Raw genomic sequence first — 26,670 nt, 5'->3', positions numbered from 1 at the left:
TGAGTAGAATGACGATGCTAGGGGTGAGTAGAATAACGATGCTAGGGGTGAGTAGAATGACGACACTAGGGGTGAGTAGAATGACGACGCTAGGGGTGAGTAGAATGACGATGCTAGGGGTGAGTAGAATGACGATGCTAGGGGTGAGTAGAATGACGATGCTAGGGGTGAGTAGAATGACGATGCTAGGGGTGAGTAGAGTAACGACGCTAGGGGTGAGTAGAATGACGATGCTAGGGGTGAGTAGAATAACGACGCTAGGGGTGAGTAAAGTAACGATGCTAGGGGTGAGTAGAGTAACGACGCTAGGGCTGAGTAGAATGACGATGCTAGGGGTGAGTAGAATAACGACGCTAGGGGTGAGTAGAGTAACGACGCTAGGGGTGAGTAGAATGACGATGCTAGGGGTGAGTAGAATAACGACGCTAGGGGTGAGTAGAGTAACGATGCTAGGGGTGAGTAGAGTAACGACGCTAGGGGTGAGTAGAATAACGATGCTAGGGGTGAGTACAATTACCACATCTGCCCCTGATAACGCGTGAATCGATTAGAGATGATTTAGCAATGTCTCCTTGGTGACCGATGACACCGTACCATGTGTTTCCATCATCGTCGCTCTTTCCGAACGCGCTGTAGGAATGGTCGTCACGTTTGTAGGTCAGCTGCCGTTGGTACCCTGCGAAGTTGAACAGCGCAGAGGCAACAATAAAAGCAACAATCTTGATTTGAAGTTTTGCGTGACGGCTGGAATCCATACTCTTTGGTTCTTTCGATAAAGTCACGTGGGTAGAAAAATAAATAATAGGTCACGACGTGTCGATCGCAACACAAGCAATCGTCATCAGGTGGAAAGATACAGCAGTAGAACTGATGAACAGGAGAGACCTGCTGCAACAAGAGGTTATATATAGATTTGAGGTGGGTGTCACCCAACGGTAAGTAGGCGGGGTCAGAGATGGAAAGGAGTCCCGTCGCCGCACGCACGCACACCAGCTGCGTCGAAGTGAGAGATTGGCATGTTCACGCGAACGAGTACAATGGAAAATAATAGCGACGCGCTCAGTAGCGGAACGTATCCATTGATTAACGAAAGTAAAAACTTTTTTTATGAATTATCCGATTTTGTGCTTTGCAGGTGAAAGACCGGTCTCTGATGGGATCTCTAGACAGTGATCGACAGAGTGATCTCTGATGCGTCTCTAGAGAGTAACAGACAGAGTGGTCTCTGATGTGTCTCTAGAGAGTGACAGAGAGTGGTCTCTGATGAGTCTCTAGAAAGTGACAGACAGAGTGGTCTCTGATGGGTATCTCTAGACACTGACAGACTGGTCTCTGATGGGTAACTCTAGACACTGACAGACTGACTGGTCTCTGATGGGTGTCTAGACACTGACAGACTGACTGGTCTCTGATGGGATCTCTAGAAAGTGACAGACAGACACACTGATCTGACACTTACCAACTCGTAGAAAGTTGAGCGCCTTTTCTCGGACCGCGTCGGTCAGCTGCCCGGAGTTCTGCAGGTACTCCTGGATGTAAATGTTGGGCGCGAACTTGACCATGTTCTGCTCTCCGCATCCCGTCGGTAGGGTGAGGAGCTTGTCCAAGTTCTGAAGCGCCGAGCCCATGATGTCCCCTGGAGGGCGACGAGGAAGGCTCAAGTCATCCTTGCTACCCTGTGTGTGTGTTGAACTTCTTTCGCACCGTACGTAGCCAACCGCGCTATTATAAACGTAAAACGTACGAAGTTTTTATTTAACAGCCAAGGCCCCACTGAGTCGCTATGTGGGCTGCTTTTTCATGAGCGACGTGGCTGTCACAAATGATAGCCCAATGAAGAGGGGGCCTCTATCAGTCGTCATTACGTCAAAATTTACAGCAGCAGCAGCAGCAGCCAAATGGTCTCAGCGTGTGCTGCTGATACTAAATGTGGATGGAAAAGAAAACCGGGGGACCCGAAGAAAAAGTCCACGCGACCACGTGGGGGAGAGAGAGGAAGGCCAGCTACAAATATACAGCAGCAGGCGTCAGGTTCGGGATCGAACCCACGACCTCCTGCATACAAGGTGAGAAAGTTAACATATCCTAGCCGTAGTGGGTGAGCGAGTGAGTGGGTGAGTGGGTTAGTGAGTGATTGCGTGGGTGAGTGAGTGCGGGGGTAAGTTAGTTGGTGGGTGAGTGAGTGAGGGAGTAAGTTAGTTGGTGGGTGAGTGAATGAGTAAGTGAGTGAGTGGGTGAGTGAATGAGTGAGTGAGTGGGTGAGTGCATGAGTGCGTGAGTAAATGAGTGAGTGGGTGAGTGGGTGAGTGAGTGAGTGAGTGGGTGAATTAGTGGGGGGGTAAGTTAGTTGGTGGGTGAGTGAGTGAGGGAGTAAGTTAGTTGGTGGGTGAGTGAATGAGTAAGTGAGTGAGTGGGTGAGTGAATGAGTGAGTGAGTGGGTGAGTGCATGAGTGCGTGAGTAAATGAGTGAGTGGGTGAGTGGGTGAGTGAATGGGCCCTGCTGTGCCCTATTGGATAAATCCGGCCCCTGACTTCTGCCAGGGGCCGGAGTGTTTAAATCGCTGATGGCAGCGCCAGACCGGGGCCGAGTGTGAGACTCACCGGCGATCGTGGCGTACGCCCGGGCAGAGCCCAGGATCACGTTGGCCGGCAGGGACATGTTGAAGACGAAGCGCTCGGACGCTGGCGCTGGGAAGGAGACGACGCGGCAGAGACAAATCAAAACAAAAGTGGCGGTGGTGGCGGTGGTGGCGGTGGTGGCGGTAGTGGCGGTGGCGGTGGCGGTGACAGAGGTGGTGGTGACAGTGGTGGTGACGGTGGTGGTGGTGACGGTGGTTGCGGTAGTGGGGGTGGCGTTGACAGTGGTGGTGGCGGTGACGGTGGTGGTGACGGTGGTGGCGGTAGTGGCGGTAGTGGTGGTGACGGTGGCAGTGGTGGTAGTGGTTGCAGGGGGAGCTCCATGAGTGGGACTGTGTGAGTGGTCCCAGGGAGGAGCTCCATGAGTTGGACTGTTGGAGTGGTCCCAGGGAGGAGCTCCATGAGTGGGACTGTGTGAGTGGTCCCAGGGAGGAGCTCCATGAGTTGGACTGTTGGAGTGGTCCCAGGGAGGAGCTCCATGAGTGGGACTGTGTGAGTGGTCTCAGGGAGGAGCTCCATGAGTGGGATGTGTGAGTGGTCCCACAGGAGACTCACATTTGGGGCACAGGAGAGAGCTGTATGCAAGCTCTTTTGGAATCCCCTCCGGCTGAAACAACAACAACAACCACCACAACAACAACCGTGTCAACAACCACATCAACAACAACAACATCATCAACAACAACCACATCAACAACCACATTGATAACGAAAACAATGCTCCTGATGACGTCACTGATGGTGGTGGCGGTGATGTCACCTGGACAATGATGACGATGGTGATGACGACGATAGTGACTATGGTGACGATGGTGGTGATGGTGATGATGGTGGTGATGATGACGATGGTGATGACGACGATAGTGACTATGGTGACGATGGTGGTGATGGTGACGATGGTGATGACGATGGTGATGACGATGATGATGACAATGGCGATGATGATGGCGATGATGATGGTGACGACGGGGATGATGGCGACGATGGCGACGATGATGACGATGGTGACGATGGTGACGATGACGAAATCACCTCGACGATGACGCTCCGCACCACCGTGTCCACGGCCCGCTCTTCCGGCACCACCACCACCTCGTTCCCGCAGGGCTCAGCGCTGCGCACCGCCGCCGCCCTCACGCTCACGTTCACCGTGCCTGGCACCGCGCCCCCAGTGGGACGAGAGACAGGCGAGGTGGGGAAGGGTGGAGGGGAGGGGTGGAGGAGGAGAAGAGGGGGGAGGACAAGGGGGCAGGGAGGGAGGGAGGAGAGGGAGGGAGCTCAACTCAGTGCCACTGGCTCCATCGATACCCCAGCACGGAGTAGAGGTAGAGAGTTGGGGGCTCACCCAGGGTAGTGGTAGGGGTAGAGTTAGGAGTAGAGGTAGTGGTAGTGGCAGGGGTAGTGGTAGGAGTCGTGGTAGGGGTAGTGGTAGAGGTAGGGGTAGAGGTAGTGGTAGTAGTCGTGGTAAGAGTAGTGGTAGTGGTAGTGGCAGGGGTAGGGGTAGGAGTCGTGGTAGGGGTAGAGGGTGCGAGTTGGGGCCTCACCCAGGGTAGTGGTAGTGGTAGGGGTAGTGGTAGAGGTAGTGGTAGAGGTAGGAGAAGTGGTAGTAGTCGCGGAAGGGGTAGTGGTAGAGGTAGGGGTAGAGATAGAGTGTGCGAGTTGGGGCCTCACCCAGGGCGAGCGGCTCGATGAGGAAGCTGAAGAGGCCCTTCCTGTCGGGACACACGCAGCTCGCGGCGCCACGGGGGCCTCCCGCGGACACCGCAAAGTGCTCCGAGTCCAGCAGCGTCACCTCGATCTGTAGCAGCAACAATATCCACGCCTACTCTTAGGTTTTTTCGCTAAGGTCACGTAGGTAAAAAAAATTTTAAGTTGATAAAAGTAATAATGGAAATAAAATAGCAAAATAAATCACGACGACGTTTCGGAGGCAACACGAGTCTCCGTCATCAGGTGGGACCGTCACAGCTGAATTTACTGCATCAAGTGAGGACAAATTCCAAAAGACCAGCCCTTAAATACAAGTTAAGGGGGGAGGGGCTTATCTGAATGTGGTAACCAGGGAATGGAACGTGGGGGTGGTGGGCGGGGCTACAAGAGAAATTGGTCAACGTCGACCTGTGCAAGAACACAATCGGTGTACCTCGACCTAAACCGATGTTGGTTGAGAATCGAAATACACCAACATCACCGCCACCGCCAGCATCACCACCTCCACCATCAATTTCACTGTCACCATCACCACCTCCACCATTACCTCCACCACCACTTCCACCATCTCCATCACCAACAACAACAACCGCCATTCGCCACTAAGTGGCGGTCACGTCACCACGACGCATGTGCCAGGCCATGTGCACCTTGAGGCCACGTGAAGTGTCGAACGCCCGCTGGCAGGAGGTCACGGGGCAAACCCAGATGCCACGGGTCGACTGACTGAGACGACTATCTGATGCACCACCTGTGTCCCCTACTCTGCCAAGTTGCTGTACTTTAGCCACCCGGCGCTCCGCTAATTGTTGTGAGCAACGCTCCTCTGCCCTCCGTTGTTGTTGGAGGGCGACTGCCTCCAACTGCCCAGTAGCGTCCTTCACGAGCCTCCTCCACAGAGGCCGATCTTGACACCGCTGGTACCGATCATCAGCAAGTCCACTCAGCTCCACGTCCTCCTGTACCACATCACTTCATCTTTTCTCTAGCCCGTGCCATGCCCGTTTAGCCCCATCGATTTGGCCGAACAAAAGATGTTTAGGTATGCGGTTGCTGGGCATGCGGGCCGGGCTACATGACCCAGCCAACGCAGCCTTGCCTGCCGGAGGAGCTCACCGATGGGACTTTGTCCATATCTTTCAAGGATTTGTGAGCTCCTCACACAGTCCAGCCTGGTTAAACCCAGCATAGATCGTAGACAGGCCAGCCTAAATATTTCTAACCGGCGAAGATGTTCCATTAGGGGGGTCCACGTTTCGCAAGCGTAGAAAAGGGAGGGAATGACTGTGGCCGAGAAGCCCTGAAGCTTCGTGTGGATTGAGAGACCAGGTAGCTTCCACACAGCGTTACGCAACCGATGAAAAGATAATGCCGCTCAACTGATTCGGAGTGAGACCTCTGCTGTTAAACTGGAGCCGGTCATGAGCACACTGCCAAGGTATTGGAAACTCTCCACTCTCTCCACAACTGCCCCATCACCAATTGGGAGTTGTGGGGATAATGTGTCCGATGGTACGAAATACCCAGGCATGTGCTTCGTTTTGGTGGGGCCGATGGTAAGGCCCCACCCTCTTGGTGCAAAGCTCCAGGTTCAGCAGCAGCGCCTCCAACTCCTCCTCTGAGTGAGTAGCAATTACCAGATCATCAGCATATATAACCTGGTTGAGCAATAGGGAGCCATCCCTTGACCGCACCCAGGCATCGACCAGCCTCCCATTGTATCTGTACCAGATGGAAATTCCTCCGGTACAGCTATTGAAGGCTTCACGAACTACGCGGTCAAAATAGATGCTAATTAATGTTGGAGCCAGTTCAAATCCCTGTCGCACCCCAAGGTGTACAGGGAATGGCTCTGACTCCAGGGCACATAGTTTTACCCGGGCCCGCTCACTATCATGAAGGTCCTTAACGATCGTGAGCAGAGGATCAGGGACTCTGAAAGCACGAAGAACAAACCAGATCTCAGGCCTACTGATGGTATCATAGGCTTGACCAGGTCAATAAAGCAGAGATGTAGGTCTTGTTGGAATTACCTACACCTCTGCTGTAGCAAATGGACAGAAAATATGGCATCTGTGCAGGACCGCCCTTTCCTGGAACCGCATTGGGACTCCACAAGGCTCTCCTCAGCATTCCTGGCAAGGCGATGTTGGATAATTCTTGCCAGGACCGTTCTGGGTACACTGAGGAGTGAGATGTCCCTGTAGTTGTTACAGTATGTGGGGTTCCCCTTCTTAAAGAGGGGGACCACCAGGGCATCCTTACAATCCTGCGGAACCCATCCAGTGGTCCAGACTGTTATTATCACCATCATGAAGGTACTTAATGATCGTGAGCAGAGGATCAGGGACTCTGAAAGCACGAAGAACAAACGAGATCTCAGGCCTGCGATGATGAATTTTTCGCTTGCAACTTTCATCGGCAAGCTGAGACCAGGCCACTGTGCGTTTGAATGGGGGTCCTAGATGGACACCCACCACCGGAGTGGAATATCACCACCACCACCACCAGCAGCAGCAGCAGCAGGAGAGGTGCCGGTCACCTTGAGGCAGCTGTGCAAGTAGTTGTGGACGCTGATGGCGAGCGGGAAGGTCTCGCCGCGCACCACAGAGTAGGGCAGCACGGGTTCGACGAAGAACGGGGTGAAGACTCGGAGCGAGGAGACCTCGGAGAGGCCGAAGCCCGCCGGCGACGAGCAGAATGCCGAGGCCTTCCACTCGGTGATGGAGTCTGGCACCTTTACCGCCACCTGCTCCAAGCCAGATTCACTTGGGGGGGCGGGCGGGGAGGGGGGGCGGCGGAGGGTGGCAGCGTTAGGATGGGGGGGGGGGTGATGGTGACATTAATATGAGGTGTTCGGAGACTCGGGGGAGGCTGGCCAGTTAACCATCAGCTGGGGGCAAAGCTCCTGGCCAGAGATTGGGTGGGTGAATGAGAGTGCGGGGGCTTGGCTGAGTGAGTGGATGAATGAGTCAGTGAGTGGGTCAGCAGGTGAGTGAGTGGGTGGGTGGGTAGGTGAGTGAGAAGGTGAATGAGTGAGTGAGGGGTGGCTGGGTGAGTGGATGGATGAGTCAGTGGTTGAGTAAGTGGGTGAGTGAGGGAGTGAGTGGGTGAGGTAGTGGGTGGGTGAGTGAGTGAGTGAGTGAATGAGTGAGTGGGTGAGTGAGTGAGTGGATGAGTGAGTGGGTGAGTGAGTTAGTGGGTGAGTAGGTGAATGAGCGAGTGAGTGGGCGAGTAGGTGAATGAGTGGGTGAGAGAGTGGGTGAGTGAGTGAGTGAGTGAGTGGGTGAATGAGTGAGTGGGTGAGTGAGTGAGTGGTTGGGTGAGTGAGTGAGTGATTGAGTGGGTGAGTGAGTGAGTGAGTGGATGGGTGAATGAGTGGGTGTGAGTAGGTGAATGAGTGAGTGGGTGAGTGAGTGAGTGGATGGGTGAGTGAGTGAGTGGATGGGTGAGTGAGTGGGTGAGTGAGTGGGTGGGTGGGTGGGTAGGTGAGTGAGTGGGTGAGTGAGTGGGTGAGTGAGTGAGTGAGTGGGTGAGTGAGTGAGTGGGTGAGTAGGTGAGTGAGTGAGTGAGTGAGTGGATGAGTGAGTGGGTGAGTGAGTGAGTGAGTGGGTGAGTAGGTGAATGAGCGAGTGAGTGGGCGAGTAGGTGAATGAGTGGGTGAGAGAGTGGGTGAGTGAGTGAGTGAGTGAGTGAGTGAGTGGGTGAATGAGTGAGTGAGTGGGTGAGTGAGTGAGTGGTTGGGTGAGTGAGTGAGTGAGTGAGTGAGTGAGTGAGTGAGTGAGTGAGTGAGTGAGTGAGTGGGTGAGTGAGTGAGTGAGTGGATGGGTGAATGAGTGGGTGTGAGTAGGTGAATGAGTGAGTGGGTGAGTGAGTGAGTGAGTGGGTGAGTGAGTGAGTGGATGGGTGAGTGAGTGAGTGAGTGGATGGGTGAATGAGTGGGTGTGAGTAGGTGAATGAGTGAGTGGGTGAGTGAGTGGATGGGTGAATGAGTGGGCCTCCAGGATAATCAGGACCCCTGCCTCCTGCTGAAGACTCCCGTGTCTTGGTGTCACTACACCGAGCGTTCGTCAAAGCGGAGGCGGTGAGGGTTGGCGGGGCGAGCGAGTGGCGGAACCTGGTCTGGTGGCGGCGATGGTGGCGGTGGTGGTAGTGGTGGTAGCGGTGGTAGTGGTGGTGATGGTGGTGGTAGCGATGGTATTGGTGGTGGTGATGGTGGTGATGGTGGTGGTAGCGATGGTAGTGGTGGCGGTGGTGGCAATGTTGGTGGTGGCAACGACGACGGTTGTTGGCATTGATGGGGGACGACAAAGGTGGTGGTGATGGCGGTTGGTGGAGGTGGCGTTGGTGGTGATGGTGGTGTCATTGGTGGCGATGGTGATGTCATTGGTGGCAATGGTGATGTCATTGGTGGAGATAGTGGCGGTGGTGGTGGTGGCAATGGTGGTTGGTGGAGGTGGCATTGGTGGTGATGGTGGTGTCATTGGTGGCGATGGTGGTTGATGGTGGTGATGGTGGCGGCGATGGTGGTGGTGGTGTGGGCGATGGTGATTGATGGTGGTGGTGGTGGTGGCGGCGGCGATGGTGGTGGTGATGGTGTCATTGGTGGCGATGGTGGTTGATGGTGGTGATGGTGGCGGCGATGGTGGTGGTGGTGTGAGCGATGGTGATTGATGGTGGTGGTGGTGGCGGCGGCGATGGTGGTGGTGGGGGTGGTGTTGGCGATGGTGGTTAGTGGTGGTGGTGATCCTGGTCTCACCTGACTGGGTAGAGATCCCAGATCCACGTTTCTGGGAAATATTCTCTGACGATCTCCTTCACCATCTTGGAACCCTCTATGTCATCTGTGCAGTTTAACCGACAGGCAACGCAAGCAACACCATGGTACATAAGGTAGACAAGCTACACGATTTACATGAGGAACACAAGTTACATAAAAACACAAGTCACATAAGGAACACGATTCACAGAAGGAACACCGGCTACACTTCCTTTATTCCTTCCCTCATTCTTTTCCTCCTTCCTTCATTCCCTCCCTTCCTTCCCTCCTATCCCGAATCATTCCCCCCTTCCCTGATTTATATAACCGGAGCCGGGGAGGGCCTTGAAGCCGCCACATATTTCGCTTCCCAGGAATGAACCCAACTCATGCAGCAGCAAAAGAAGGAACACGTTGGTGACAGGCCGTGATCAGAGGTCGCGAACGGGTTTTGATACCCGTACCCGGCCGCACCAGGGTCACAAACGGGTACCCGTACCCGGCCGGATATGAACGAGACGGCCTATTGTTTGGGTCTTTCAGTAACGTCACGTAGATAGGTTCGAAATGTCGTAGTTTTAATTTATTTTCTTTGAACCTATCTACGTGAGTTTAACACGCGGGTTTTTAGCGACCAATATCATCCATAATAGAGTTTGTTTTGGGTTCGATCGCGTAAATATATAAATGTGTCGTTAAAACCCACCACCACCCGACACAAATCTGGCTGTCGCCTGAAGAAGCTAGTTGTAAATACTGGCGAAACGTCGTACTCAGTTTGTAAATGTTGAGGCTGGGCTCTCCAACACACCGGTGTGCTGTACTAGAACACTACACTATACACTACACTACTATACACTACACTATACACTACCATACACTACACTACTATACACTACACTACTATACACTACTATACACTACACTACTATACACTACACTACTATACACTACACTACTATACACTACACTACTATACACTACACTACTATACACTACACTACTATACACTACCATACACTACACTATACACTACCATACACTACACTACTATACACTACACTACTATACACGAGTGCTGTACTAGTGACGAATTGGCACGCTCAGTTCACGTGACAACCCTTACTAGTTGGCTGTGTCGGGTGGTGGCGGGTTTTAACGACACAGCATTTCTATATTTACGCTATCTACGTGACTTTACCGAAAGACCCAAAGAATATGAATTCCTACAGTCACGAAAGCTTTTAAGTCACGAGACGACCCCATTGTTTCATTTGAACCGCGTGCTCGCGAGGTCAGACCGTCGACGCTTTCGAACTATTCGAAACGCATTCGACGAGAACGCATTCTGCGTGGATATCGCCACTCTGAGGTGCTGCCCATTGTTATGGTTTAGCCACGTGATCGCGAGGTTTGACCATTGATGCTTTTGTGATCGTCAAGTATGGATTGACTTGGTGCGTATTTTTGCACGGGCTCCGCCGTCCCTATCCCGATGATAAGAGTTTGATGTTGGGGTAGGTTGAGATTAAAGTTGCTGAGATAAATAAAACAGGTTTACGAGTAGATTTGAAGCTTTCGTGACTGCAAGGATTCATACTCTTAGTTTTTTCGGTAAAGTCACGTAGGTAAAAAAAATGAGATTGAAATTAATCTGGCTGTGACGGTCCCACCTGATGACGGAGACTTGTGTTGCCTCCGAAACGTCGTGATTTTTATTATTTTATTTTTTATAAATTTTCATTTCATTTTTTTACCTACGTGACTTTACCGAAAAAACTAAGAGTATAGGTTTACGAGTGCTCATCGTCGTAATGATGAACTGTATCCCGCGGTGAGATCTGAATCCCAAAACCTGACACAGTTATACATCATAATTGTGAAAGCAAAAAATCATGAATGTAGAGGCAGAGAATCATAAATGTTGAGATGAAAGCGAGAATCATTGATATTATCACAATTGGTGAAGCATGCTCCTAGGCAACGAGAGAGACAATAATGATAATCGCACCACATACTAATTGAACACGAGATGACACACACACGCACACACATAATCACACACACATAATCACACACACACACACGTAACTTTTTGTTAAGACACGTGTCATTAATTACACTTAACACACATTTGTTGTTAATCACACTTATTTACACACATGAACATATTTTTTGTTGCAATTTGTACATTTTTATTTTTTTTAATCAAATTTCTTATTTAATATTTATTTTAATAACAATAAATACAACATGGTGGTGGTGGAGATTAGTGGTGGTAGTGGTGATGGTGATAATGGTGATAATGGTGGTGATAGTGGTGGTGGTGGTGGAGACAATGATAGTGGTGGTGGTGGAGACGGTGATGGTGGTGGTGGTGGCGGCGGTGGTCGTGGTGGGTGGTGGACATCTGAGATTGGTACCTTGCTCCATGAGCTCATCCTTTGTGTTATAGACGATGGAATGTTGAGTGTACACCCGCTGTAGGCAATCCATCGACCCCTTCACGGTAGTGTCGGTCAGAACCACCAGGCCCATGCCCTGTGAGTTGAAGAAGATAACGGTTGCGGTAGTGATGGTAATTATAATCATGATTATTATCAGTCGACTGACTGAGATGACTGGGCGATGCACCACCTGTGCCCCCTACTGTGCCAAGATGCTGTGCTTTAGCCACCCGGCGCTCCACTCACTTTTGGGAGTGTCGCACCTCCACCCTCTGTTGTTATTGGAGGACGACTGCCTCCAACTGCCCAGTAGCGTCCTTCACGAGCCTCCTCCACTGAGGCTGATCTTGACACCGCTGGTACCAGTCATCGGCAAGTCCACTCAGCTCCACGTCCTCATGTACCACATCACTCCATCTCATCTCTAGCCCGTGCTGCGCCCATTTATCCCCCTCGATCCAGCCAAACAAAAGCTGTTTAGGCATGCCAGAGAAGCTCACTGATGGGACTTGGCCCAGATCTTTCAAGGATTTGTGAGCTCCTCACACAATCCAGCCAGGTTAAACCCAAGATGGATCGAAGGCAGGCCAGCCTAAATGTTTCTAACTGGCGAAGATGCTCTGTTAGGGGGGTACACGTTTCGCAAGCGTAGAGAAGGGAGGGAATGACTGTGGCCGAGAAGACCTGAAGCTTCCTGCGGAGCGACAGACCAGGCAGCTTCCACACAGCATTACGCAACCGATGAAAAGATATTGCCGCTCGACTGATTCGGAGTGAAACCTCCGCTGCCAAACCGGAGCCGGTCATGAGCACACTGCCCAGGTATGGGAAACTCTCCACTCTCGACACAACTGCCCCATCACCGATTGGGAGTTGTGGGGGCGGAGTGTCCGATGGTAAAAAATACCGAGGCAGGTGCTTAGTTTTGGTGGCATGCTCCAGTTTAAGCAGAAGCGTCTCTAACTCCTCCTCTGAATGAGCAGCAATTACAAAATCATCAGCATACATAACGTGGTTGACCAATAGGGAGCCATCCCTTGACCGCACCCGGGCATCGATCAGCCTCCCATCATATCTGTACCAAATGGAAATTCACCTGGTACAGCTATTGAAGGCTTCACGAACTACGTGGTCAAAATAGATGTTAAATAATATGGGAGCCAGAGGACATCCCTGTCGCACCCCAAGGTGTACAGGGAAATGCTCCGACTCCCGACCACGTAGTTTTACCCGGGCCCGCTCACCTTCATGAAAGTCCTTAATGATCATGATGGAGTTAAATAGGGATTTGTGATCGCGGGCCACTGAGGCAGACTCCATCTCCTCAGCAACCCCCGACCACCTCCCATCCTTGCAGGGCCTCACGGCTCTCCGAACCTCCGAGCGAAGGCTGCGGTAAGCCTCCTCATTCTCTGACGTGGGATGCTGTAGACGATGAGAGTGGGCCTGTCGCATTTTCTCAACCATCCTGAACACCTCCTCTGTCAGCCAGGGTCTCTGGGGAGGTCTGGACCGTGTACCCAAAGCAGCCAATGCAGCTGCATGAGTAACACTCCTAAACCTCGCACATTTACCCTCAACATCAGGAGGAGTGGGGGACGATGCCAACCCCAGCTGCAAGTGACACACACTCACCCATTGACACACACAGACACTTTGCTGTACCACATCCAGGGTACAGCACTGGTGGTGGAGGTGAGGATTGTGGTGGTGGTAGAGATGAAGATAGTGGTGGTGGTGGTGGTGGAGATGGTGGTAGTGGTGATGGTGTTGGTGGTGGTGGTGGTGGAAATGGTGGTAGTGGTGGAGATGATGATAGTGGTGATTCTGATGTTGGTGGTGGTTATGATGTTACTGGTGGTCACGCTGTAGTTATTGTTCTTGTTGGTGGTGGTGTTGTGGGCGTTGTGGAGCACACACCTTGAACAGCCGATGCACGCTATTTTGGAAATCATCCATCCATGCACCGTACGATCGTTTGCGCCGTCGATCATGTTCCGAGCTGCAATCCCACCCCTCGATTCCGTCGAAGTAGTAAGTGAGGTCCTGCACCTGAAGCCTTTGGAAAATCTGTCGGGACAAATCGCCGCGAGAGCAGACAGAGATGCGGCGAGAAGACAGAGTTGACTTTCTTTGTCCCCGTAATATTTGCAGCCTCGACACAGAGGCATTGTTTCTCTGTGTGCCTTTGTGTGTGTCTCTTTCTATGTATCTCTGTGTTATCTCTCTCTACTTGTGTGTCTGGCTGTGTCTCCGTGTCTGTGTTTTGTCTCTCTCTCAAATTTAGCAATCTTTGGAAGAACGTAATCAACCAGGTAGGAGTGTTGACTGTTATGTTAGCCGACTCTCTTTGTTGTATTGGATTATATTTCTAAGTTTACTAGGTTTGTATTGTTGTCATTGTTGTTACTATCATTGTCATTATTGTTATTGTTGTTAAAATTGTTATTGTTTTTACTGTTATTATTATTGTTGTTCTTCTTGGTTCTTTCGGCAAAGTCACGTAGAAGGGAAATAATAAAAAAATAAAAATAAAACATAATACAATATTTTATTTTTATGTATTTTTACTTTATTTTTTTTATATTTTTTGTATTTGCATATTTATTTATTGTTTGAATTTTATTACTTCCCTTCTACGTGACATTACCGAAAGAACCAAGAAGATGAATCCCTGCAGTCACGAAAGCTTTACATCGAAAATTATTATTGTTGTTGTTATTGTTGTTATTATTCTTATTTTGTTGTTATTTTTTTGTTGTTGTTGTTTTTATTATTACCGTTGTTATTATATTGTTTTAGTTGTTATTGTTGTTATTATGGTTGTTAGTGTTGCCCGCCTTACCGACTCGGCCGACAGCTGAGCTTCGGGCTTGAGGAGGAGGACGCTCTTGTCGACGACGCGCAGCGCGCACAGAGAGCCGGGAGACGCACGGATCGACAGAGTGGACATGGCTCCCGGAAGTTCCTGCTCGTGCTCAAATCCCACAGACACCTGCGCACGCGGACACACGCACACACGTACGCACACGCACGCACACGCGCACACACACACACACGCACGCACGTACGCACACGCACACACATGCATGCACACGCACGCACACACACAAAGACAGAGATCCCCCCCCCCGTATAGCCTTAACAGCTTAACAGACTGTAGGGGCAAGTGCTGTTCGCGAGCACTGATGAAGGCCGGCACGGCACTCGAGGGCGTGGGTGGCCAGCACCACGTCCGGCCGCCTTTGTCTCCCCCATTTGCAATGTTTACTACACACCGTACCAGGTACTAATTTTGGGCTGAGTCGACCTAGGGGAGGCCCAGGACCAGTTCAGATAATCGTCATTGGCGTTGGCCGTGAGAGGAAATCGAACTCGAGTCGCCGGAGTTCGTAGCGCAGCGTACCGCTAACCGCTGCACCACCGCTCGCCACTCGGTAACACGTCCAATCCACTGCAGCAGAATGGGAGGCCCCTCCCCCTCCCCTACCCCCCCCCCCCCCCGCCTTTATGACGTCACAATGCTGTTCCTGGGAACCCCCCACCCCCTGTTTTCCCCATAGACTACGAGTAGAATCGGTAGCAACGTCACTTGCCGATGTTTTTTTTTCCCTTTCATCGGCCGTATTTAGCCACTGTGGCTATGAGATGTTAACTACCTCGCCTGGTACGCAGGAGGTCGTGGGTTCGAACCTGACCGTGACAATGCCTGCTGCTGTATATTTGGAGTTTGCGTGTCTCTCACTCTCTCATCATCACCATTACGGTGGCTAGGAGATGTTAACTACCTCGCCTGGTATACAGGAGATCCTGGATTGCAGTCTTTCCCCGTGGCCGCGTGGATTTTTCTCCGGGTCCTCCAGTTTTTCCCTCAACATTTAGAATCAACGTCTCTACGTGTTTAGAGGTATTTGGTTGCTGCTGTAAATTTGTGATGGCCAGGTCGCTCCTGGAAAAGACCTCTACACATACCTGTCAACCCCTTATCAATGCCTACATTATTACAGACCAATTCAGACTACCATAAACAATAAACTCTACACTACTATACACTACACTACTACATACCTGCCAACCCCTGATCAGTGCCCTACCTTGTTAAAGACCAATTTAGACATTGTTGATCACCCTGTGCCCGTATAAATACCAACGTTTAGCCTACAAAGTCCCATCACAAGGGACCAACATAAACAGCCAAACTAAAATATAGTGCCCGTATTGAAACGGCTGTACGCCGTATAGACCTGAAAACTCAATTCCGTGTACAATAATACGGGGTGAACCGTTTGGGTTGACTGGTATGTTATACATAGATGCAGGTGGGGCTTCATACCTGGCAAAATAGAAACAGTTTAGTTTCACGACATCGCAAAGCGTTCCTGGAAACTCCCCACAGGCTAGAGTAGAAACGTCACTTGCGCCGGATGCGTTGTGCCGACCTTTCATCGGCCATGCCGAGCTCGGGTTTTGAAGCGCTAAACATCGTCCACTCAAGAGCAGTGGCGGCTCCTGCAAAATCTCTCAGGGGGGGCAAATGTCTGGATGATTGATAAGGATAAGGTCCACCCATGCAATGGATAAATTAACAGCTTAAGCATGTAAAGGCAACTTCACTTCTTTAATATTAATGAAAAATAAAGTGACTATTACAATACATCTTGTTTGTTTCTATCTCACTATTATTACAATCCACTCAGTTTCTTTTATTAAACATTCCACTAGGTGGCGACAAATAATATTGTTGACTGAAACGTGCTTACGTATGATGACGGTAGCACGTATGATGACGTAAGCACGTTAGTGCGAGCCCTCCCGGAAGCCATAGAGAATGCATTGCAGCGCCCGCCGTTCGAAAAAAAACATCTTTGAATGTAAGTCTATAGGGCCACTCGGGGCGATTCTCAGCCAGAGTAAAATCGCCCAAAAAGAGGCGGTACTCCACAGAACGTGACATGACGCTGATTGGACTATATCCAGAGGCACAGTAACGGCTGAGATTGGTGGTGCGTCGCCCAATCGCCCTAATGAAGAAACCGCCCCAGCTCAAGAGTCATTCTGAGCAGACTAGCGCGAGCTAAAGTCACGTGGGAAACCGGGTCGTCTCTGTCTACCGGGTGGAAAGCTCCAACTACTGAGCTGCCATGGAGCCTCTTTTTCAGAAGCGACGGTTGAAGCTATCACAAATGATAGCTTCAGCGAAGTTGACGGCTTATTGTCACCACGTGCAAATGTTACGGCAGCTGCTTCTAAACGCATGACGTTACTTTTTGAATGTGGAGGGGGAAAAAAACGGAGGAGCCCGTAGAAAAATTCACGTGACCACGGTGAGAGAGACACAACCCCTACATATACCCCAGGTATAATGTAATTAAAGCCTTTATGTAACCCAGCCCTTAATGAAAACCAGAACTTCATGTAACCCGGGCCTTATGTAACTAAGGCTTTCATGTAACTAAGGCCTTTATGTAACTCAGACCTTAATGAAACCCAGGCGTTATGTGATTAAGGCCTTCGTGTAACTAAGGCCGTCATGTGACCTACGACCTCCTATATACCAGGCGAGGTGGTCAACATCTCCTAGCCACCATGTTAATGATGCGAGAGAGACACGCGGACTCCCAGCATACAGCAGCAGGCATCTTCGGGGTCGGCATCGAACCCATGACCTCCTGCATACTAGGCGAGGTGGTCAACAACTCCTCGCCATCATGGCCGCCAGTGTGGCGTACCTTGTTGAGGAAGCACTTGTGCACGGACAGGGCGAGCGTGTCAGCCACCGTCTCGTTGTTGAAGACCATCCAGGCGAGGAGTCGGGCCGTCGGTGCGAAGCTGTGTTTAACCTTGAGCTGAAAGTGATGGGAATGCGCTTTGCCTGCGCGCGCACACAAACACGCACGTACACACACACACAAACACGCACGTACACACGCACCAACAACAACCGCTATGCGCGTTAAGTCTATTGCGTGAAGTTTCGAATGCTCCCTGGCAGGTCCACTAAGAGGGTTGGGATTCACCGTCAGCCCCATAAAAGTACCTGCCTGGGTATCTTACGCCATCAAAATACTCCATCCCGTGTACTCGCCCATAAGTTGTGGAAAGAGAAAGAAAGTGGAGAAGTTTTTGTACCTGCTCAGTGCACATATGTCTAGCTCCAGTTTGGAATACATACACAGACATACACAGACTTACACAGACACACAGACACACACAGACTTACACAGATACACATAGATGGCCATTGTTAACCCTTGCCACCTCCCTGTGTAATCCACAGTGTATCAGAATGCAGGTGGTGTCATTAATTATCGTACCCAGGTACACGTTGTCCATGGTGAAGGACTCCGTGTGCAGGATATTTCCTCTTGACATGACCTGAACAACAATAGAAACAACAATGCCAACAATATCACCTCAATGCATACTTACTACTATTTTAACTATTTTTTTACTTTAAAGAGATGGGTTATCAAAGCACACCTGTATTTCGGCACTTGCGTGTGTATGTTGAACTGTTTTTGCACTGTACGTAGCCAACCGTGCCATGTATGTGTAATGACAATAGTGCCTGTATGTGGTGTGAGGGGACTAGTGGCCACGGGAGGTAATGACAGGGGAGTCAGCCTGCGGTATAAATGGACTAGTGGCCACGGGAGGTAATGACAGGGGAGTCAGCCTGCGGTATAAATGGACTAGTGGCCACGAGAGGTAATGACAGGGGAGTCAGCCTGCGGTATAAATGGACTAGTGGCCACGAGAGGTAATGACAGCGGAGTCAGCCTGCCGTGCAAATTGATTGATGGCAACGGGAGGTAATGACAGGGGAATCAGCCTGCAGTGCAAATGGACTGGTGGCAACGGGAAGTAATGACAGGGGAATCAGCCTGCAGTGCGAATGGACTGGTGGCAACGGGAAGTAATGACAGGGGAATCAGCCTGCAGTGCGAATGGACTGGTGGCCACGGGAGGTAATGACAGCAGAGTCAGCCTGCAGTGCGAATTGACTGGTGGCAACGGGAGGTAATGACAGGGGAATCAGCCTGCAGTACGAATGGACTGGTGGCCACGGGAGGTAATGACAGGAATGATCGAGAAGGGGAGCGTGGCCTCATGTTGATATTTTAGGGAGACTAGGGGCCGTTGCAGTGGGATCTCCGCCTGATGTTAAGTGAACGCGTCTTCAATAAAGTGCCATCTTAAGAGGAGTGTGTCAAGGCATCATTACATATGTACGTTGAACTTCCTTTGCACCATACGTAGCCAACTGTGCTATATGTGTATGTTGAACTTCCTTTGCACCGTACGTAGCCAACCATTCTGTGTGTATGTTGAACTTATTTTGCACCGTACGTAGCCAACCGTGTTCATCGAAGGTGCGGGGCGGCGGTGGTGGAAGGACTTCAAGTTAAAGATGACATAGGAATCCAGTGGCCGTCCTAATTTTGACAGTGTTGGGTGCTTTGACCGTGGAATACCACGTGGTGCGCGGTTCATGGCGGATGTTAAAGATCCCCACCGGACGTGATTCGAAATGACAAGGCCGTGGCGTGCCGCTCATCATTTGTCCAAATTGCCCCCATGATAACAAAGCTACCTGTCTTGAAAAAACTCGTCCATTGGTCACGTGTCAGTGAGTCCATAGGTGAGTGAGTGAGTCGATGTGTGGGTGAGTGAGGGGGTGAGTGAGTGAGTGGGTTAGTGAGGGAGTCACTGTGTGGGTGAGTGGGTTAGTAAGCGAGCTACTCTGTGGGTGATTCGCTGCTTCTGCGGGTGAGCGCGCGAGTGACCTCCGCCATTACGACGGTGAAAAAAGAGATTCGCAGGCAGAGAGACGGAAGCGACGGCGCTCACCAGAACATTAATAACAGGATGCACAACTCCTCCCCCGTGGCCGTCACCGGCGCTGTTCCTGTTCTCTTTCAGCACCAAAAGCAGGCGCAGAGAGACGGCAGAGCCGCACTCGAGCGTGTGAGCGACGCGGTCCAGCTGGAGGAAGCTGTCGCTGGGCGAGAAGAACGCCCTGATGGTTCTGTAACCGTGCTGGTATGTCACACCCGGATGGGCACCCGAGTTGAACTCGGGGTCTGTGGCCTGCGGGGTTCATTGTGGTGGGGTGGGGTGGGGTTGGTGGGGTGGGGGTGACACATACGGATGTGTCTCTTCAAGCAATACAACACAAATTGGGAAAATTCTACAGAATGTATCATTAATGCCTTCATGTAACTAAGTCCTTTATGTAACAGAGGCATTAACGAAACCCAGTACTTATGTACCTAAGGCTTTCATGTTTCCCATGACTTAATTAAACTCAGGCCTTATGTAATTAAGGCCTTCATATAACCCAGGCATTAATGAAACCCATGCCTTATGTAACTAAGGCTTTCAAGTAACCTAGGCCTCAGTGAAATCCAGGCCTTCAGGTTACAATGCCTGGGAGCTGCACAGTGGCAATAGCCCCATCACCCCAGGAACAGAGCCTTGACCTCTCGGAGTTCTTAGAGGACGTCGATCTTCAGATCGACGTCCTACTGGAAACACCGTGGGTCCGTGATTCACCTCCAGGTAGATCGTGTCGGACCTATTGAAGTCGCCCGTGTCTATGGTGAAAGTGAACGTTCCGTCTGCCCCGGTGTGGTGCTGGCTTCCGGGAGGACCGGCGTTGTTTTGCTTCACAGTCAGGCTGACGAGTTTGTGTGGGACCGGACTGCCATCAGGCCTCTCCACCTTCACCTGTGGAAACATGGATGGACGAGTTCGACTCCCGGCAAAGGTGGCGATTATCTGACGTGGTACCACTAAAACGAGGCCAATTTTTATTTTAGGATTTTTCTTTTACTATTTTACCAGGTAAGGCCCACTGACATATGTAGCTCTTTTTCAGAAGCAACAAAAATTTCCGACCAACGACACCAAAGTGCGGATTCATCAACAACAAATAAAATCTCGAGTGAAACTTTTCGTGTAGATGACTGTCAAATTGTCTTACAATTCAAACCCAATATTTACATTTCCGTCACCAAATTTAATTTTCAAACGAACCCATCACGCGACGACAGGCAGTAGTTACACGAGTAATTTTAAAGGTAAACTAACAACTCAGGGAGAGACAGAGAAAGATTCCCTTTGCAAATGCAATATTGGGGGCCCGGTTGTTTACAAGCTCGTAGGGCGACTTCTAACGACAATGAGGGGGATGAAGGCGTAATGATGGGTCATAATACACCGCAGTTCTGCTGGGATGTGCTCTGCTCAGGTTACCTTTCCCACAAATGGAAGCCCGTATCGGTAAGACGAGGGCATGTCGACGAACGAAATCCGGGTTATGTCCGTCTCAAAGTTCTTCTCTGCCTTCTGTTGCATTTTCATTCCTGTGCAGGCGGTGGTGGGGGGGGGGGGGGTGCAAAAAAAGAGCAACAAAACAGGTGTTAAGATGTTAAAACACCAAACTGAAACCTTTCACAAGGAATCAATGTCTGCATTAACCACAATACTTGTGGTCAGAATGCAAATAAAAAAACATACTCTGATAATATATGCATTGTCTTTGAAACTGATTGGTCCACACCAGAGACAGCTTTCTTTCAAGCCTAGTCTCATATGGTGTTAGACCAGAGGAGGCGTCCTCCAGTCTAACACCGTTTGAGACAAGTATTGTGGTTAATGCAGACATGATTCCTTGTAAAAGGTTTCAGTTTGGTGTTTTAACATCTTAACACCTGTTTTGTTGCCAGAAAAAAAGGGGAAACCTATTCTCAGTCTAAGAAAAACCTGAGTTACCCACTCACTCATCCGTCCACTCACTCACCAAGCCGCTCACTCATTCACCCACCAATCTCACACACTAACCCACCCACTCACTCACACAATCCATGCGACCACTGTGGGGAGAGAGACAGATGTGCCAAACTCCAAATATACAACAGGCATCTTCAGGGTCGGCGGATCGAACCGACGGCCTCCTTTGCATAGCAGGCGAGGTTAGTCAACATCTCCTAGCCACCGAGGAAAAATATCATGCAAACAAAATAAGATCGGCAAAAAGAAAGATACCTGTTCCCTCCTCCTCCAGCACAGCCACGACTTTCAAAGTGTGCCTCCTTTGACAGGAGGCGTTGCTTGGCTTGGCATTGTCCACTTGCCACTCCACGCATCCATCCTTCCCCACCTGGCGTATCGGAAGTTCGCAATGGGTCAGATACAGAATGCAAGGCGATCCGCGGTTTCACGCGCTTCTGCGGCGCGCCCACTTTCGAATAATGCTTCGCTTTGCGTTGAGACCTTTTTGTAAAGAAGCCCCGACGAGGTGTTGAAGAGGACGGTAAGACCCTTTCATTAACAGTTTACCGGAGGGGGGGGGGGTGTTTCGCAACTCTTGACGAGTAAGAGCTCCAGCGTAGCTGTCTTTGTCCCAGGCAAGCGCATCTATGGCAGGTGACGCTCCACATTTATATCTGCCTCCACGTCCTGAAATATCAACCGTCTGTCCTCTCCTCCTACGGTACCCTCTCATTGATCATCCCTTAACCGCCTTCTCTCAGCGGCTGTGTTCTCTCCATTGCAAACGTCTTTCAGTGGCTCCGGGTAACGTTTCTTCTCCATTTTATTTATTTCTAACAGAGCTGTTTTTCACCTGAGGACGGCTGCTTGCGTTGTGGCCGAAATGTCGTGAGAATTGTATTTTATTAGGTTTTATTTTTATTATTTTATTATTTCCCTTCTACGTGACTTCACCGAAAGAACCGAGAAGATGAATCCATGCTGCAGTCACAAAAGCTTTCGATCGAAATTTAAGCGGAGAAATTGTCGGGAGTAACGTGACCCGTGGCAACGCGACGTAGGCACCAGCCGAGCCAATCGCCGCGTCCCAGTGGCATTGCCAGTGGCATTTCCAGCGGCATTGCCAGTGGCATTGCCAGTGGCATTGCCAATAGCATTGCCAATAGCATTGCCAATAGCATTGCCAGAGGCATTGCCAGTGGCATTGCCAGTGGTATTGCCACTGGCATTGCCAGTGGCATTGCCAGGGGCATTGCCAGGGGCATTGCCAGCGGCATTGCCAGCGGCATTGCCAGCGGCATTGCCAGCGGCATTGCCAGCGGCATTGCCAGGGGCATTGCCAGCGGCATTGCCAGCGGCATTGCCAGCGGCATTGCCAGGGGCATTGCCAGTGGCATTGCCAGGGGCATTGCCAATAGCATTGCCAGCGGCATTGCCAGGGGCATTGCCAGGGGCATTGCCAGGGGCATTGCCAGGGCATTGCCAGGGGCATTGCCAGTGGCATTGCCAGCGGCATTGCCAGTGGCATTGCCAGGGCATTGCCAGGGGCATTGCCAGCGGCATTGCCAGCGGCATTGCCAGGGGCATTGCCAGGGGCATTGCCAATAGCATTTCCAGCGGCATTGCCAGCGGCATTGCCAGCGGCATTGCCAGGGGCATTGCCAGTGGCATTGCCAGGGGCATTGCCAATAGCATTGCCAGCGGCATTGCCAGGGGCATTGCCAGGGGCATTGCCAGGGCATTGCCAGGGGCATTGCCAGTGGCATTGCCAGCGGCATTGCCAGTGGCATTGCCAGGGCATTGCCAGGGGCATTGCCAGCGGCATTGCCAGCGGCATTGCCAGCGGCATTGCCAGGGGCATTGCCAGGGGCATTGCCAATGGCATTGCCAGCGGCATTGCCAGCGGCATTGCCAGCGGCATTTCCAGTGGTATTGCCAGTGGCATTGCCAGCGGCATTGCCAGCGGCATTGCCAGCGGCATTGCCAGGGGCATTGCCAGCGGCATTGCCAGCGGCATTGCCAGTGGCATTGCCAGGGCATTGCCAGTGGCATTGCCAGGGGCATTGCCAGCGGCATTGCCAGCGGTATTGCAAGTGCCGCTGCGCCACCGTACGGCGACCTCGCCGTGTCTACACCTCCTTCGTCTCTACAACGCAAGTCGGGCGGAGTTACAAGCCGGGGGGCTAATCGATGGAGGAAAGGGCATTTCGCGGAGATGCTGCAGATTTATAAATAAAAAATAGGTGCCAAGATAAATGAGAGAGAGTACAGGTTGTGAAGGGATAAATAATGAGAGGGAGCTGTAGCAAAAGTCGGCAGGTGGTGGAGGGATAATGAATGAGAGGGTGCTGTAGCAAGTTGTTAAGAATGAAGGACCGAGTGTTATATTGCATATGTGCTGTATTGATATAGGTTAGGATAATATCGGCGAAAATGTGTGCGAGTTGTTAGTGAAATCCCCTAAACCCTTCACCATCAATTTTTTTATGGGAAAATTGCTTTTGACGTAACGCGACATTGGAGCCACGCGCATCCCTTTCCAGGAGCGTATCTATCCGCGAACGTTAAGGAGTGCCCCGCATTAATTTTCTACCGGAGGAAATCTGAGAAGCTATGAAGCTCTTTTCTTCTACCGGATGTGCCAGTAGTTTTTTTTTCTTCCCACCATTGTCCAGTGGCCGAAATGGATTAATCAGTGACATTTTTCAAGATTTTTTTATTTTTATATAATTGATTCCAGGAGAAACCGGTCTCCATTGATTAGTTGCCGTTAGCGGGAATCAAACTTGGGTCGCCGGGTTCGTCGCGGGCTAAACGCTACTCGACAGCAAGACACAGCCAACCTCCTCCGCACCCCCAACTCGCTTACTTTCATGAAGAACTCGTTGCAGACTGGAGCGATGCACCTTTCCCGAAACCACATCCTGGACTGACCCTCAATGCACACGCTTGCATTCACAGCACCGTGCACTGGCTTCCCATACGTGTATCTGTGGAAATGTAGAAAAGCCTAAATGACAAAATTGTAAAAAAAAAACAATTCCCGCACCCGGCACGGCAGCTTAAATGAAATGGTTCCGATTATATATTGAGGTGCGGAATCTTTATTTTACACTGGGGGAGGAGGAGGGAGGGAGGGAGGGAGAGAGACTTGTTTAACCCAGAGCTCCTGGCCTTATCTCTAAAACTTTATTTTTCTCACAATTTTTTTCGAGATTTATTTCCACCAACAATGTCTTTCTTCGTACACATTTGTGATCAGTTTGTTTGTTAATTTAGAAATCCTTTACACTATGAGATCTCTTTTACCAGTGGCAAAATATAATGGTAGGTTTTTACCCTTTTAACTGGTACAAAACTGACACCTTTAGTCATTGCAAGCATGATGCCTTGAATAAAGGTGTCAGTTTTGTACCAGTTAAAAGGGTAAAAACCTACCATTAGAAATCCTTTTTTTTCCTTATTTGTTCTTTCTGTTGTTTTCACTGTTCAGGGCGCAGCTGCGCAAACTGCAGTGTATTGGTGTCTTTGTTCTCCACACAATTCTCCACTTTTATTTGATAGTTGATTTCATAATCACGCTTTTCTTTGTTGTCATTTCGAATTTGAATTCCTTTCTTCCTCAAACAATCTTTGAGTTTTGTAAAAAAGAATTGTCTTTTTTAAATCCTTTATATTAAGTTCGCTTGCGTGCTTGCGTGCTTGCTTGCTTGCTTGCGTGCTTGCGTGCTTGCGTGCTTGCTTGCTTGCTTAGAACCGTGCAAATCTTTCGCTCGTTTTTTAACCCACTTTCCGTGATCCAATCGAGCTGACATTTTCCACACAGACCCGTTGTGACAGACAATTAATGTTCGTGAAAAAAAATTCCCAAAAATTTACACTTTTTAGGCAAAAAAAAAATATTTTACATATATTCAAATAGAACTCATTCATCGCTTTGGCTGAACGTCACAGTATAAGAGCCCAGAGCGTAACCCCTCCACAGGCCGTGGCGGAGTAGCGCAGTTGGTAGCGCCCTCGCTTCCCATGCCAAAGGTCGCGGGATCGATCCCCGCGTCCTCCACAGGCGAATATATTTTTAAATCCTTTATATTAAGTTCGCTGCCACGCATATAAAGGATTTATAGTGAAAAACTTTGTTTTTACGGGTTATACTTATTCCGTTTTTTTTCGTTCTTTTGTTTTTTCTCTCGTGCGTCCTCCTCCAGGATGAACTGGGAGAAGTGCAGTGGGCTGCTTGTTGGGAAGTGGGATGAAGCCCAGCACCCCGAGTTGGCCAAAACAATAACGTGGAGCAAAGAGTGTCTGCACCATCTCAGCGTGCTCCTTGGGCCTGGAGAAAAACCACTGCAGGAAAATTGGGATTTCCTGGAAGAGAAGGTGAGGAAATGACTGGAGCCTTGGAGGCGCCTGTGCAAATCTCTCACGTTTAAAGGGAAAATCCCTGGTGGTGAACCAGTTGGTTGCGTCCACCTTGTGGCACCGCTTCTTTTCACTCACTCCACCCGCATACCTGATAGCAAAACTTCAGAGACTGATAGCTGCCTTCTTCTGGTCGTAGAGGAAGCACCGTGTGGCTGCTGGTATCTTGGCCTTGCCACTGCGGGAGGGCGGGCAAGGTCTGGTGTGTGTACGGAGCCAACTTTCTTAATTTCGCCTACAAGCCGTACTGAGGTTTCTCCACATGACCCCATCACCCATGTGGTGTTCCACAGCATCTTTTCTTCTCAACAACCTCGGGGGCCATCAGTGCAGCAAGCAGCTTTTCTTCATGGGCATTATAGGTATTCCACTCGCACAGATTCCCCACTTCTACAGGAGTATCCTACATACTTGAGGTTTCCTTGTCACCGCCCGGCTGAATACACACCGGTCAGCATCAGAATTCGCTCACGAGCCGCTGTTACGTAACCCCAACATGGCACTACCCTCTCTTGTGGGCCCTGCCATGGAAAAACGCATGGTGGACGCACGTCCCACGAGGGTGGGCGATTTGGTGAGACCAGGCACGAGGGGACGGTGGCTTCTCCCCACCGAGATAACTGCTATGACCAAAATGCACTCGGTGAGACTCGCCGCAAAACTTGTGAATGGGGTACGGAGGTCCTTCTCAACAACAGTGGGGAGCAGCGTGCCTGCCGTGAGTGTTGGTGACGAGTCGGCCGGCAGTGGCCCAGTGCCACCAACACTGACCGTCGTCCCAGCACAGGAGCACACTCACCGCTCTTCCTCACAGCAGCACGGGGGGGCACACCTCGGGGAATGACCAGGAGGGGTGCTTCTCAGGTGTAGACCGGAAAAAGCTGTATGCCCAAATGGTCGATTTCCACCACCGACAAA

At 50.6% G+C, this 26,670-nt stretch overlaps 1 protein-coding gene across 1 annotated transcript in view; it reads right to left on the bottom strand.

Annotated features, from left to right (window-relative positions):
* The window catches only part of LOC144737222 (pregnancy zone protein-like), a 58,970-nt gene that overhangs the window by 19,488 nt on the left and 12,812 nt on the right, over positions 1 to 26,670 (bottom strand). The window contains exons 8-25 of the mRNA XM_078619943.1: positions 24,200 to 24,320; positions 21,604 to 21,718; positions 20,812 to 20,921; positions 20,110 to 20,283; positions 19,405 to 19,644; positions 17,868 to 17,928; positions 17,283 to 17,425; positions 14,399 to 14,548; positions 13,474 to 13,623; positions 11,530 to 11,647; positions 9,107 to 9,191; positions 6,890 to 7,115; positions 4,309 to 4,435; positions 3,670 to 3,791; positions 3,193 to 3,244; positions 2,602 to 2,688; positions 1,460 to 1,636; positions 595 to 676 (exon numbers count right to left, since the gene is read on the bottom strand). Of these exons, the coding sequence (XP_078476069.1) occupies positions 595 to 676; positions 1,460 to 1,636; positions 2,602 to 2,688; positions 3,193 to 3,244; positions 3,670 to 3,791; positions 4,309 to 4,435; positions 6,890 to 7,115; positions 9,107 to 9,191; positions 11,530 to 11,647; positions 13,474 to 13,623; positions 14,399 to 14,548; positions 17,283 to 17,425; positions 17,868 to 17,928; positions 19,405 to 19,644; positions 20,110 to 20,283; positions 20,812 to 20,921; positions 21,604 to 21,718; positions 24,200 to 24,320 (2,340 nt within the window). The remainder of the gene's footprint in view (positions 1 to 594; positions 677 to 1,459; positions 1,637 to 2,601; positions 2,689 to 3,192; positions 3,245 to 3,669; positions 3,792 to 4,308; positions 4,436 to 6,889; positions 7,116 to 9,106; positions 9,192 to 11,529; positions 11,648 to 13,473; positions 13,624 to 14,398; positions 14,549 to 17,282; positions 17,426 to 17,867; positions 17,929 to 19,404; positions 19,645 to 20,109; positions 20,284 to 20,811; positions 20,922 to 21,603; positions 21,719 to 24,199; positions 24,321 to 26,670) is intronic.

The sequence above is a fragment of the Lampetra planeri genome, chromosome 66 (genome assembly GCF_965212315.1).
Source record: "Lampetra planeri chromosome 66, kcLamPlan1.2.h2, whole genome shotgun sequence".
Classification (NCBI taxonomy): domain Eukaryota; kingdom Metazoa; phylum Chordata; class Hyperoartia; order Petromyzontiformes; family Petromyzontidae; genus Lampetra; species Lampetra planeri.
Note: the sequence above shows the minus strand (reverse complement) of the source record. Positions and strands in the feature narration are given on the sequence as shown.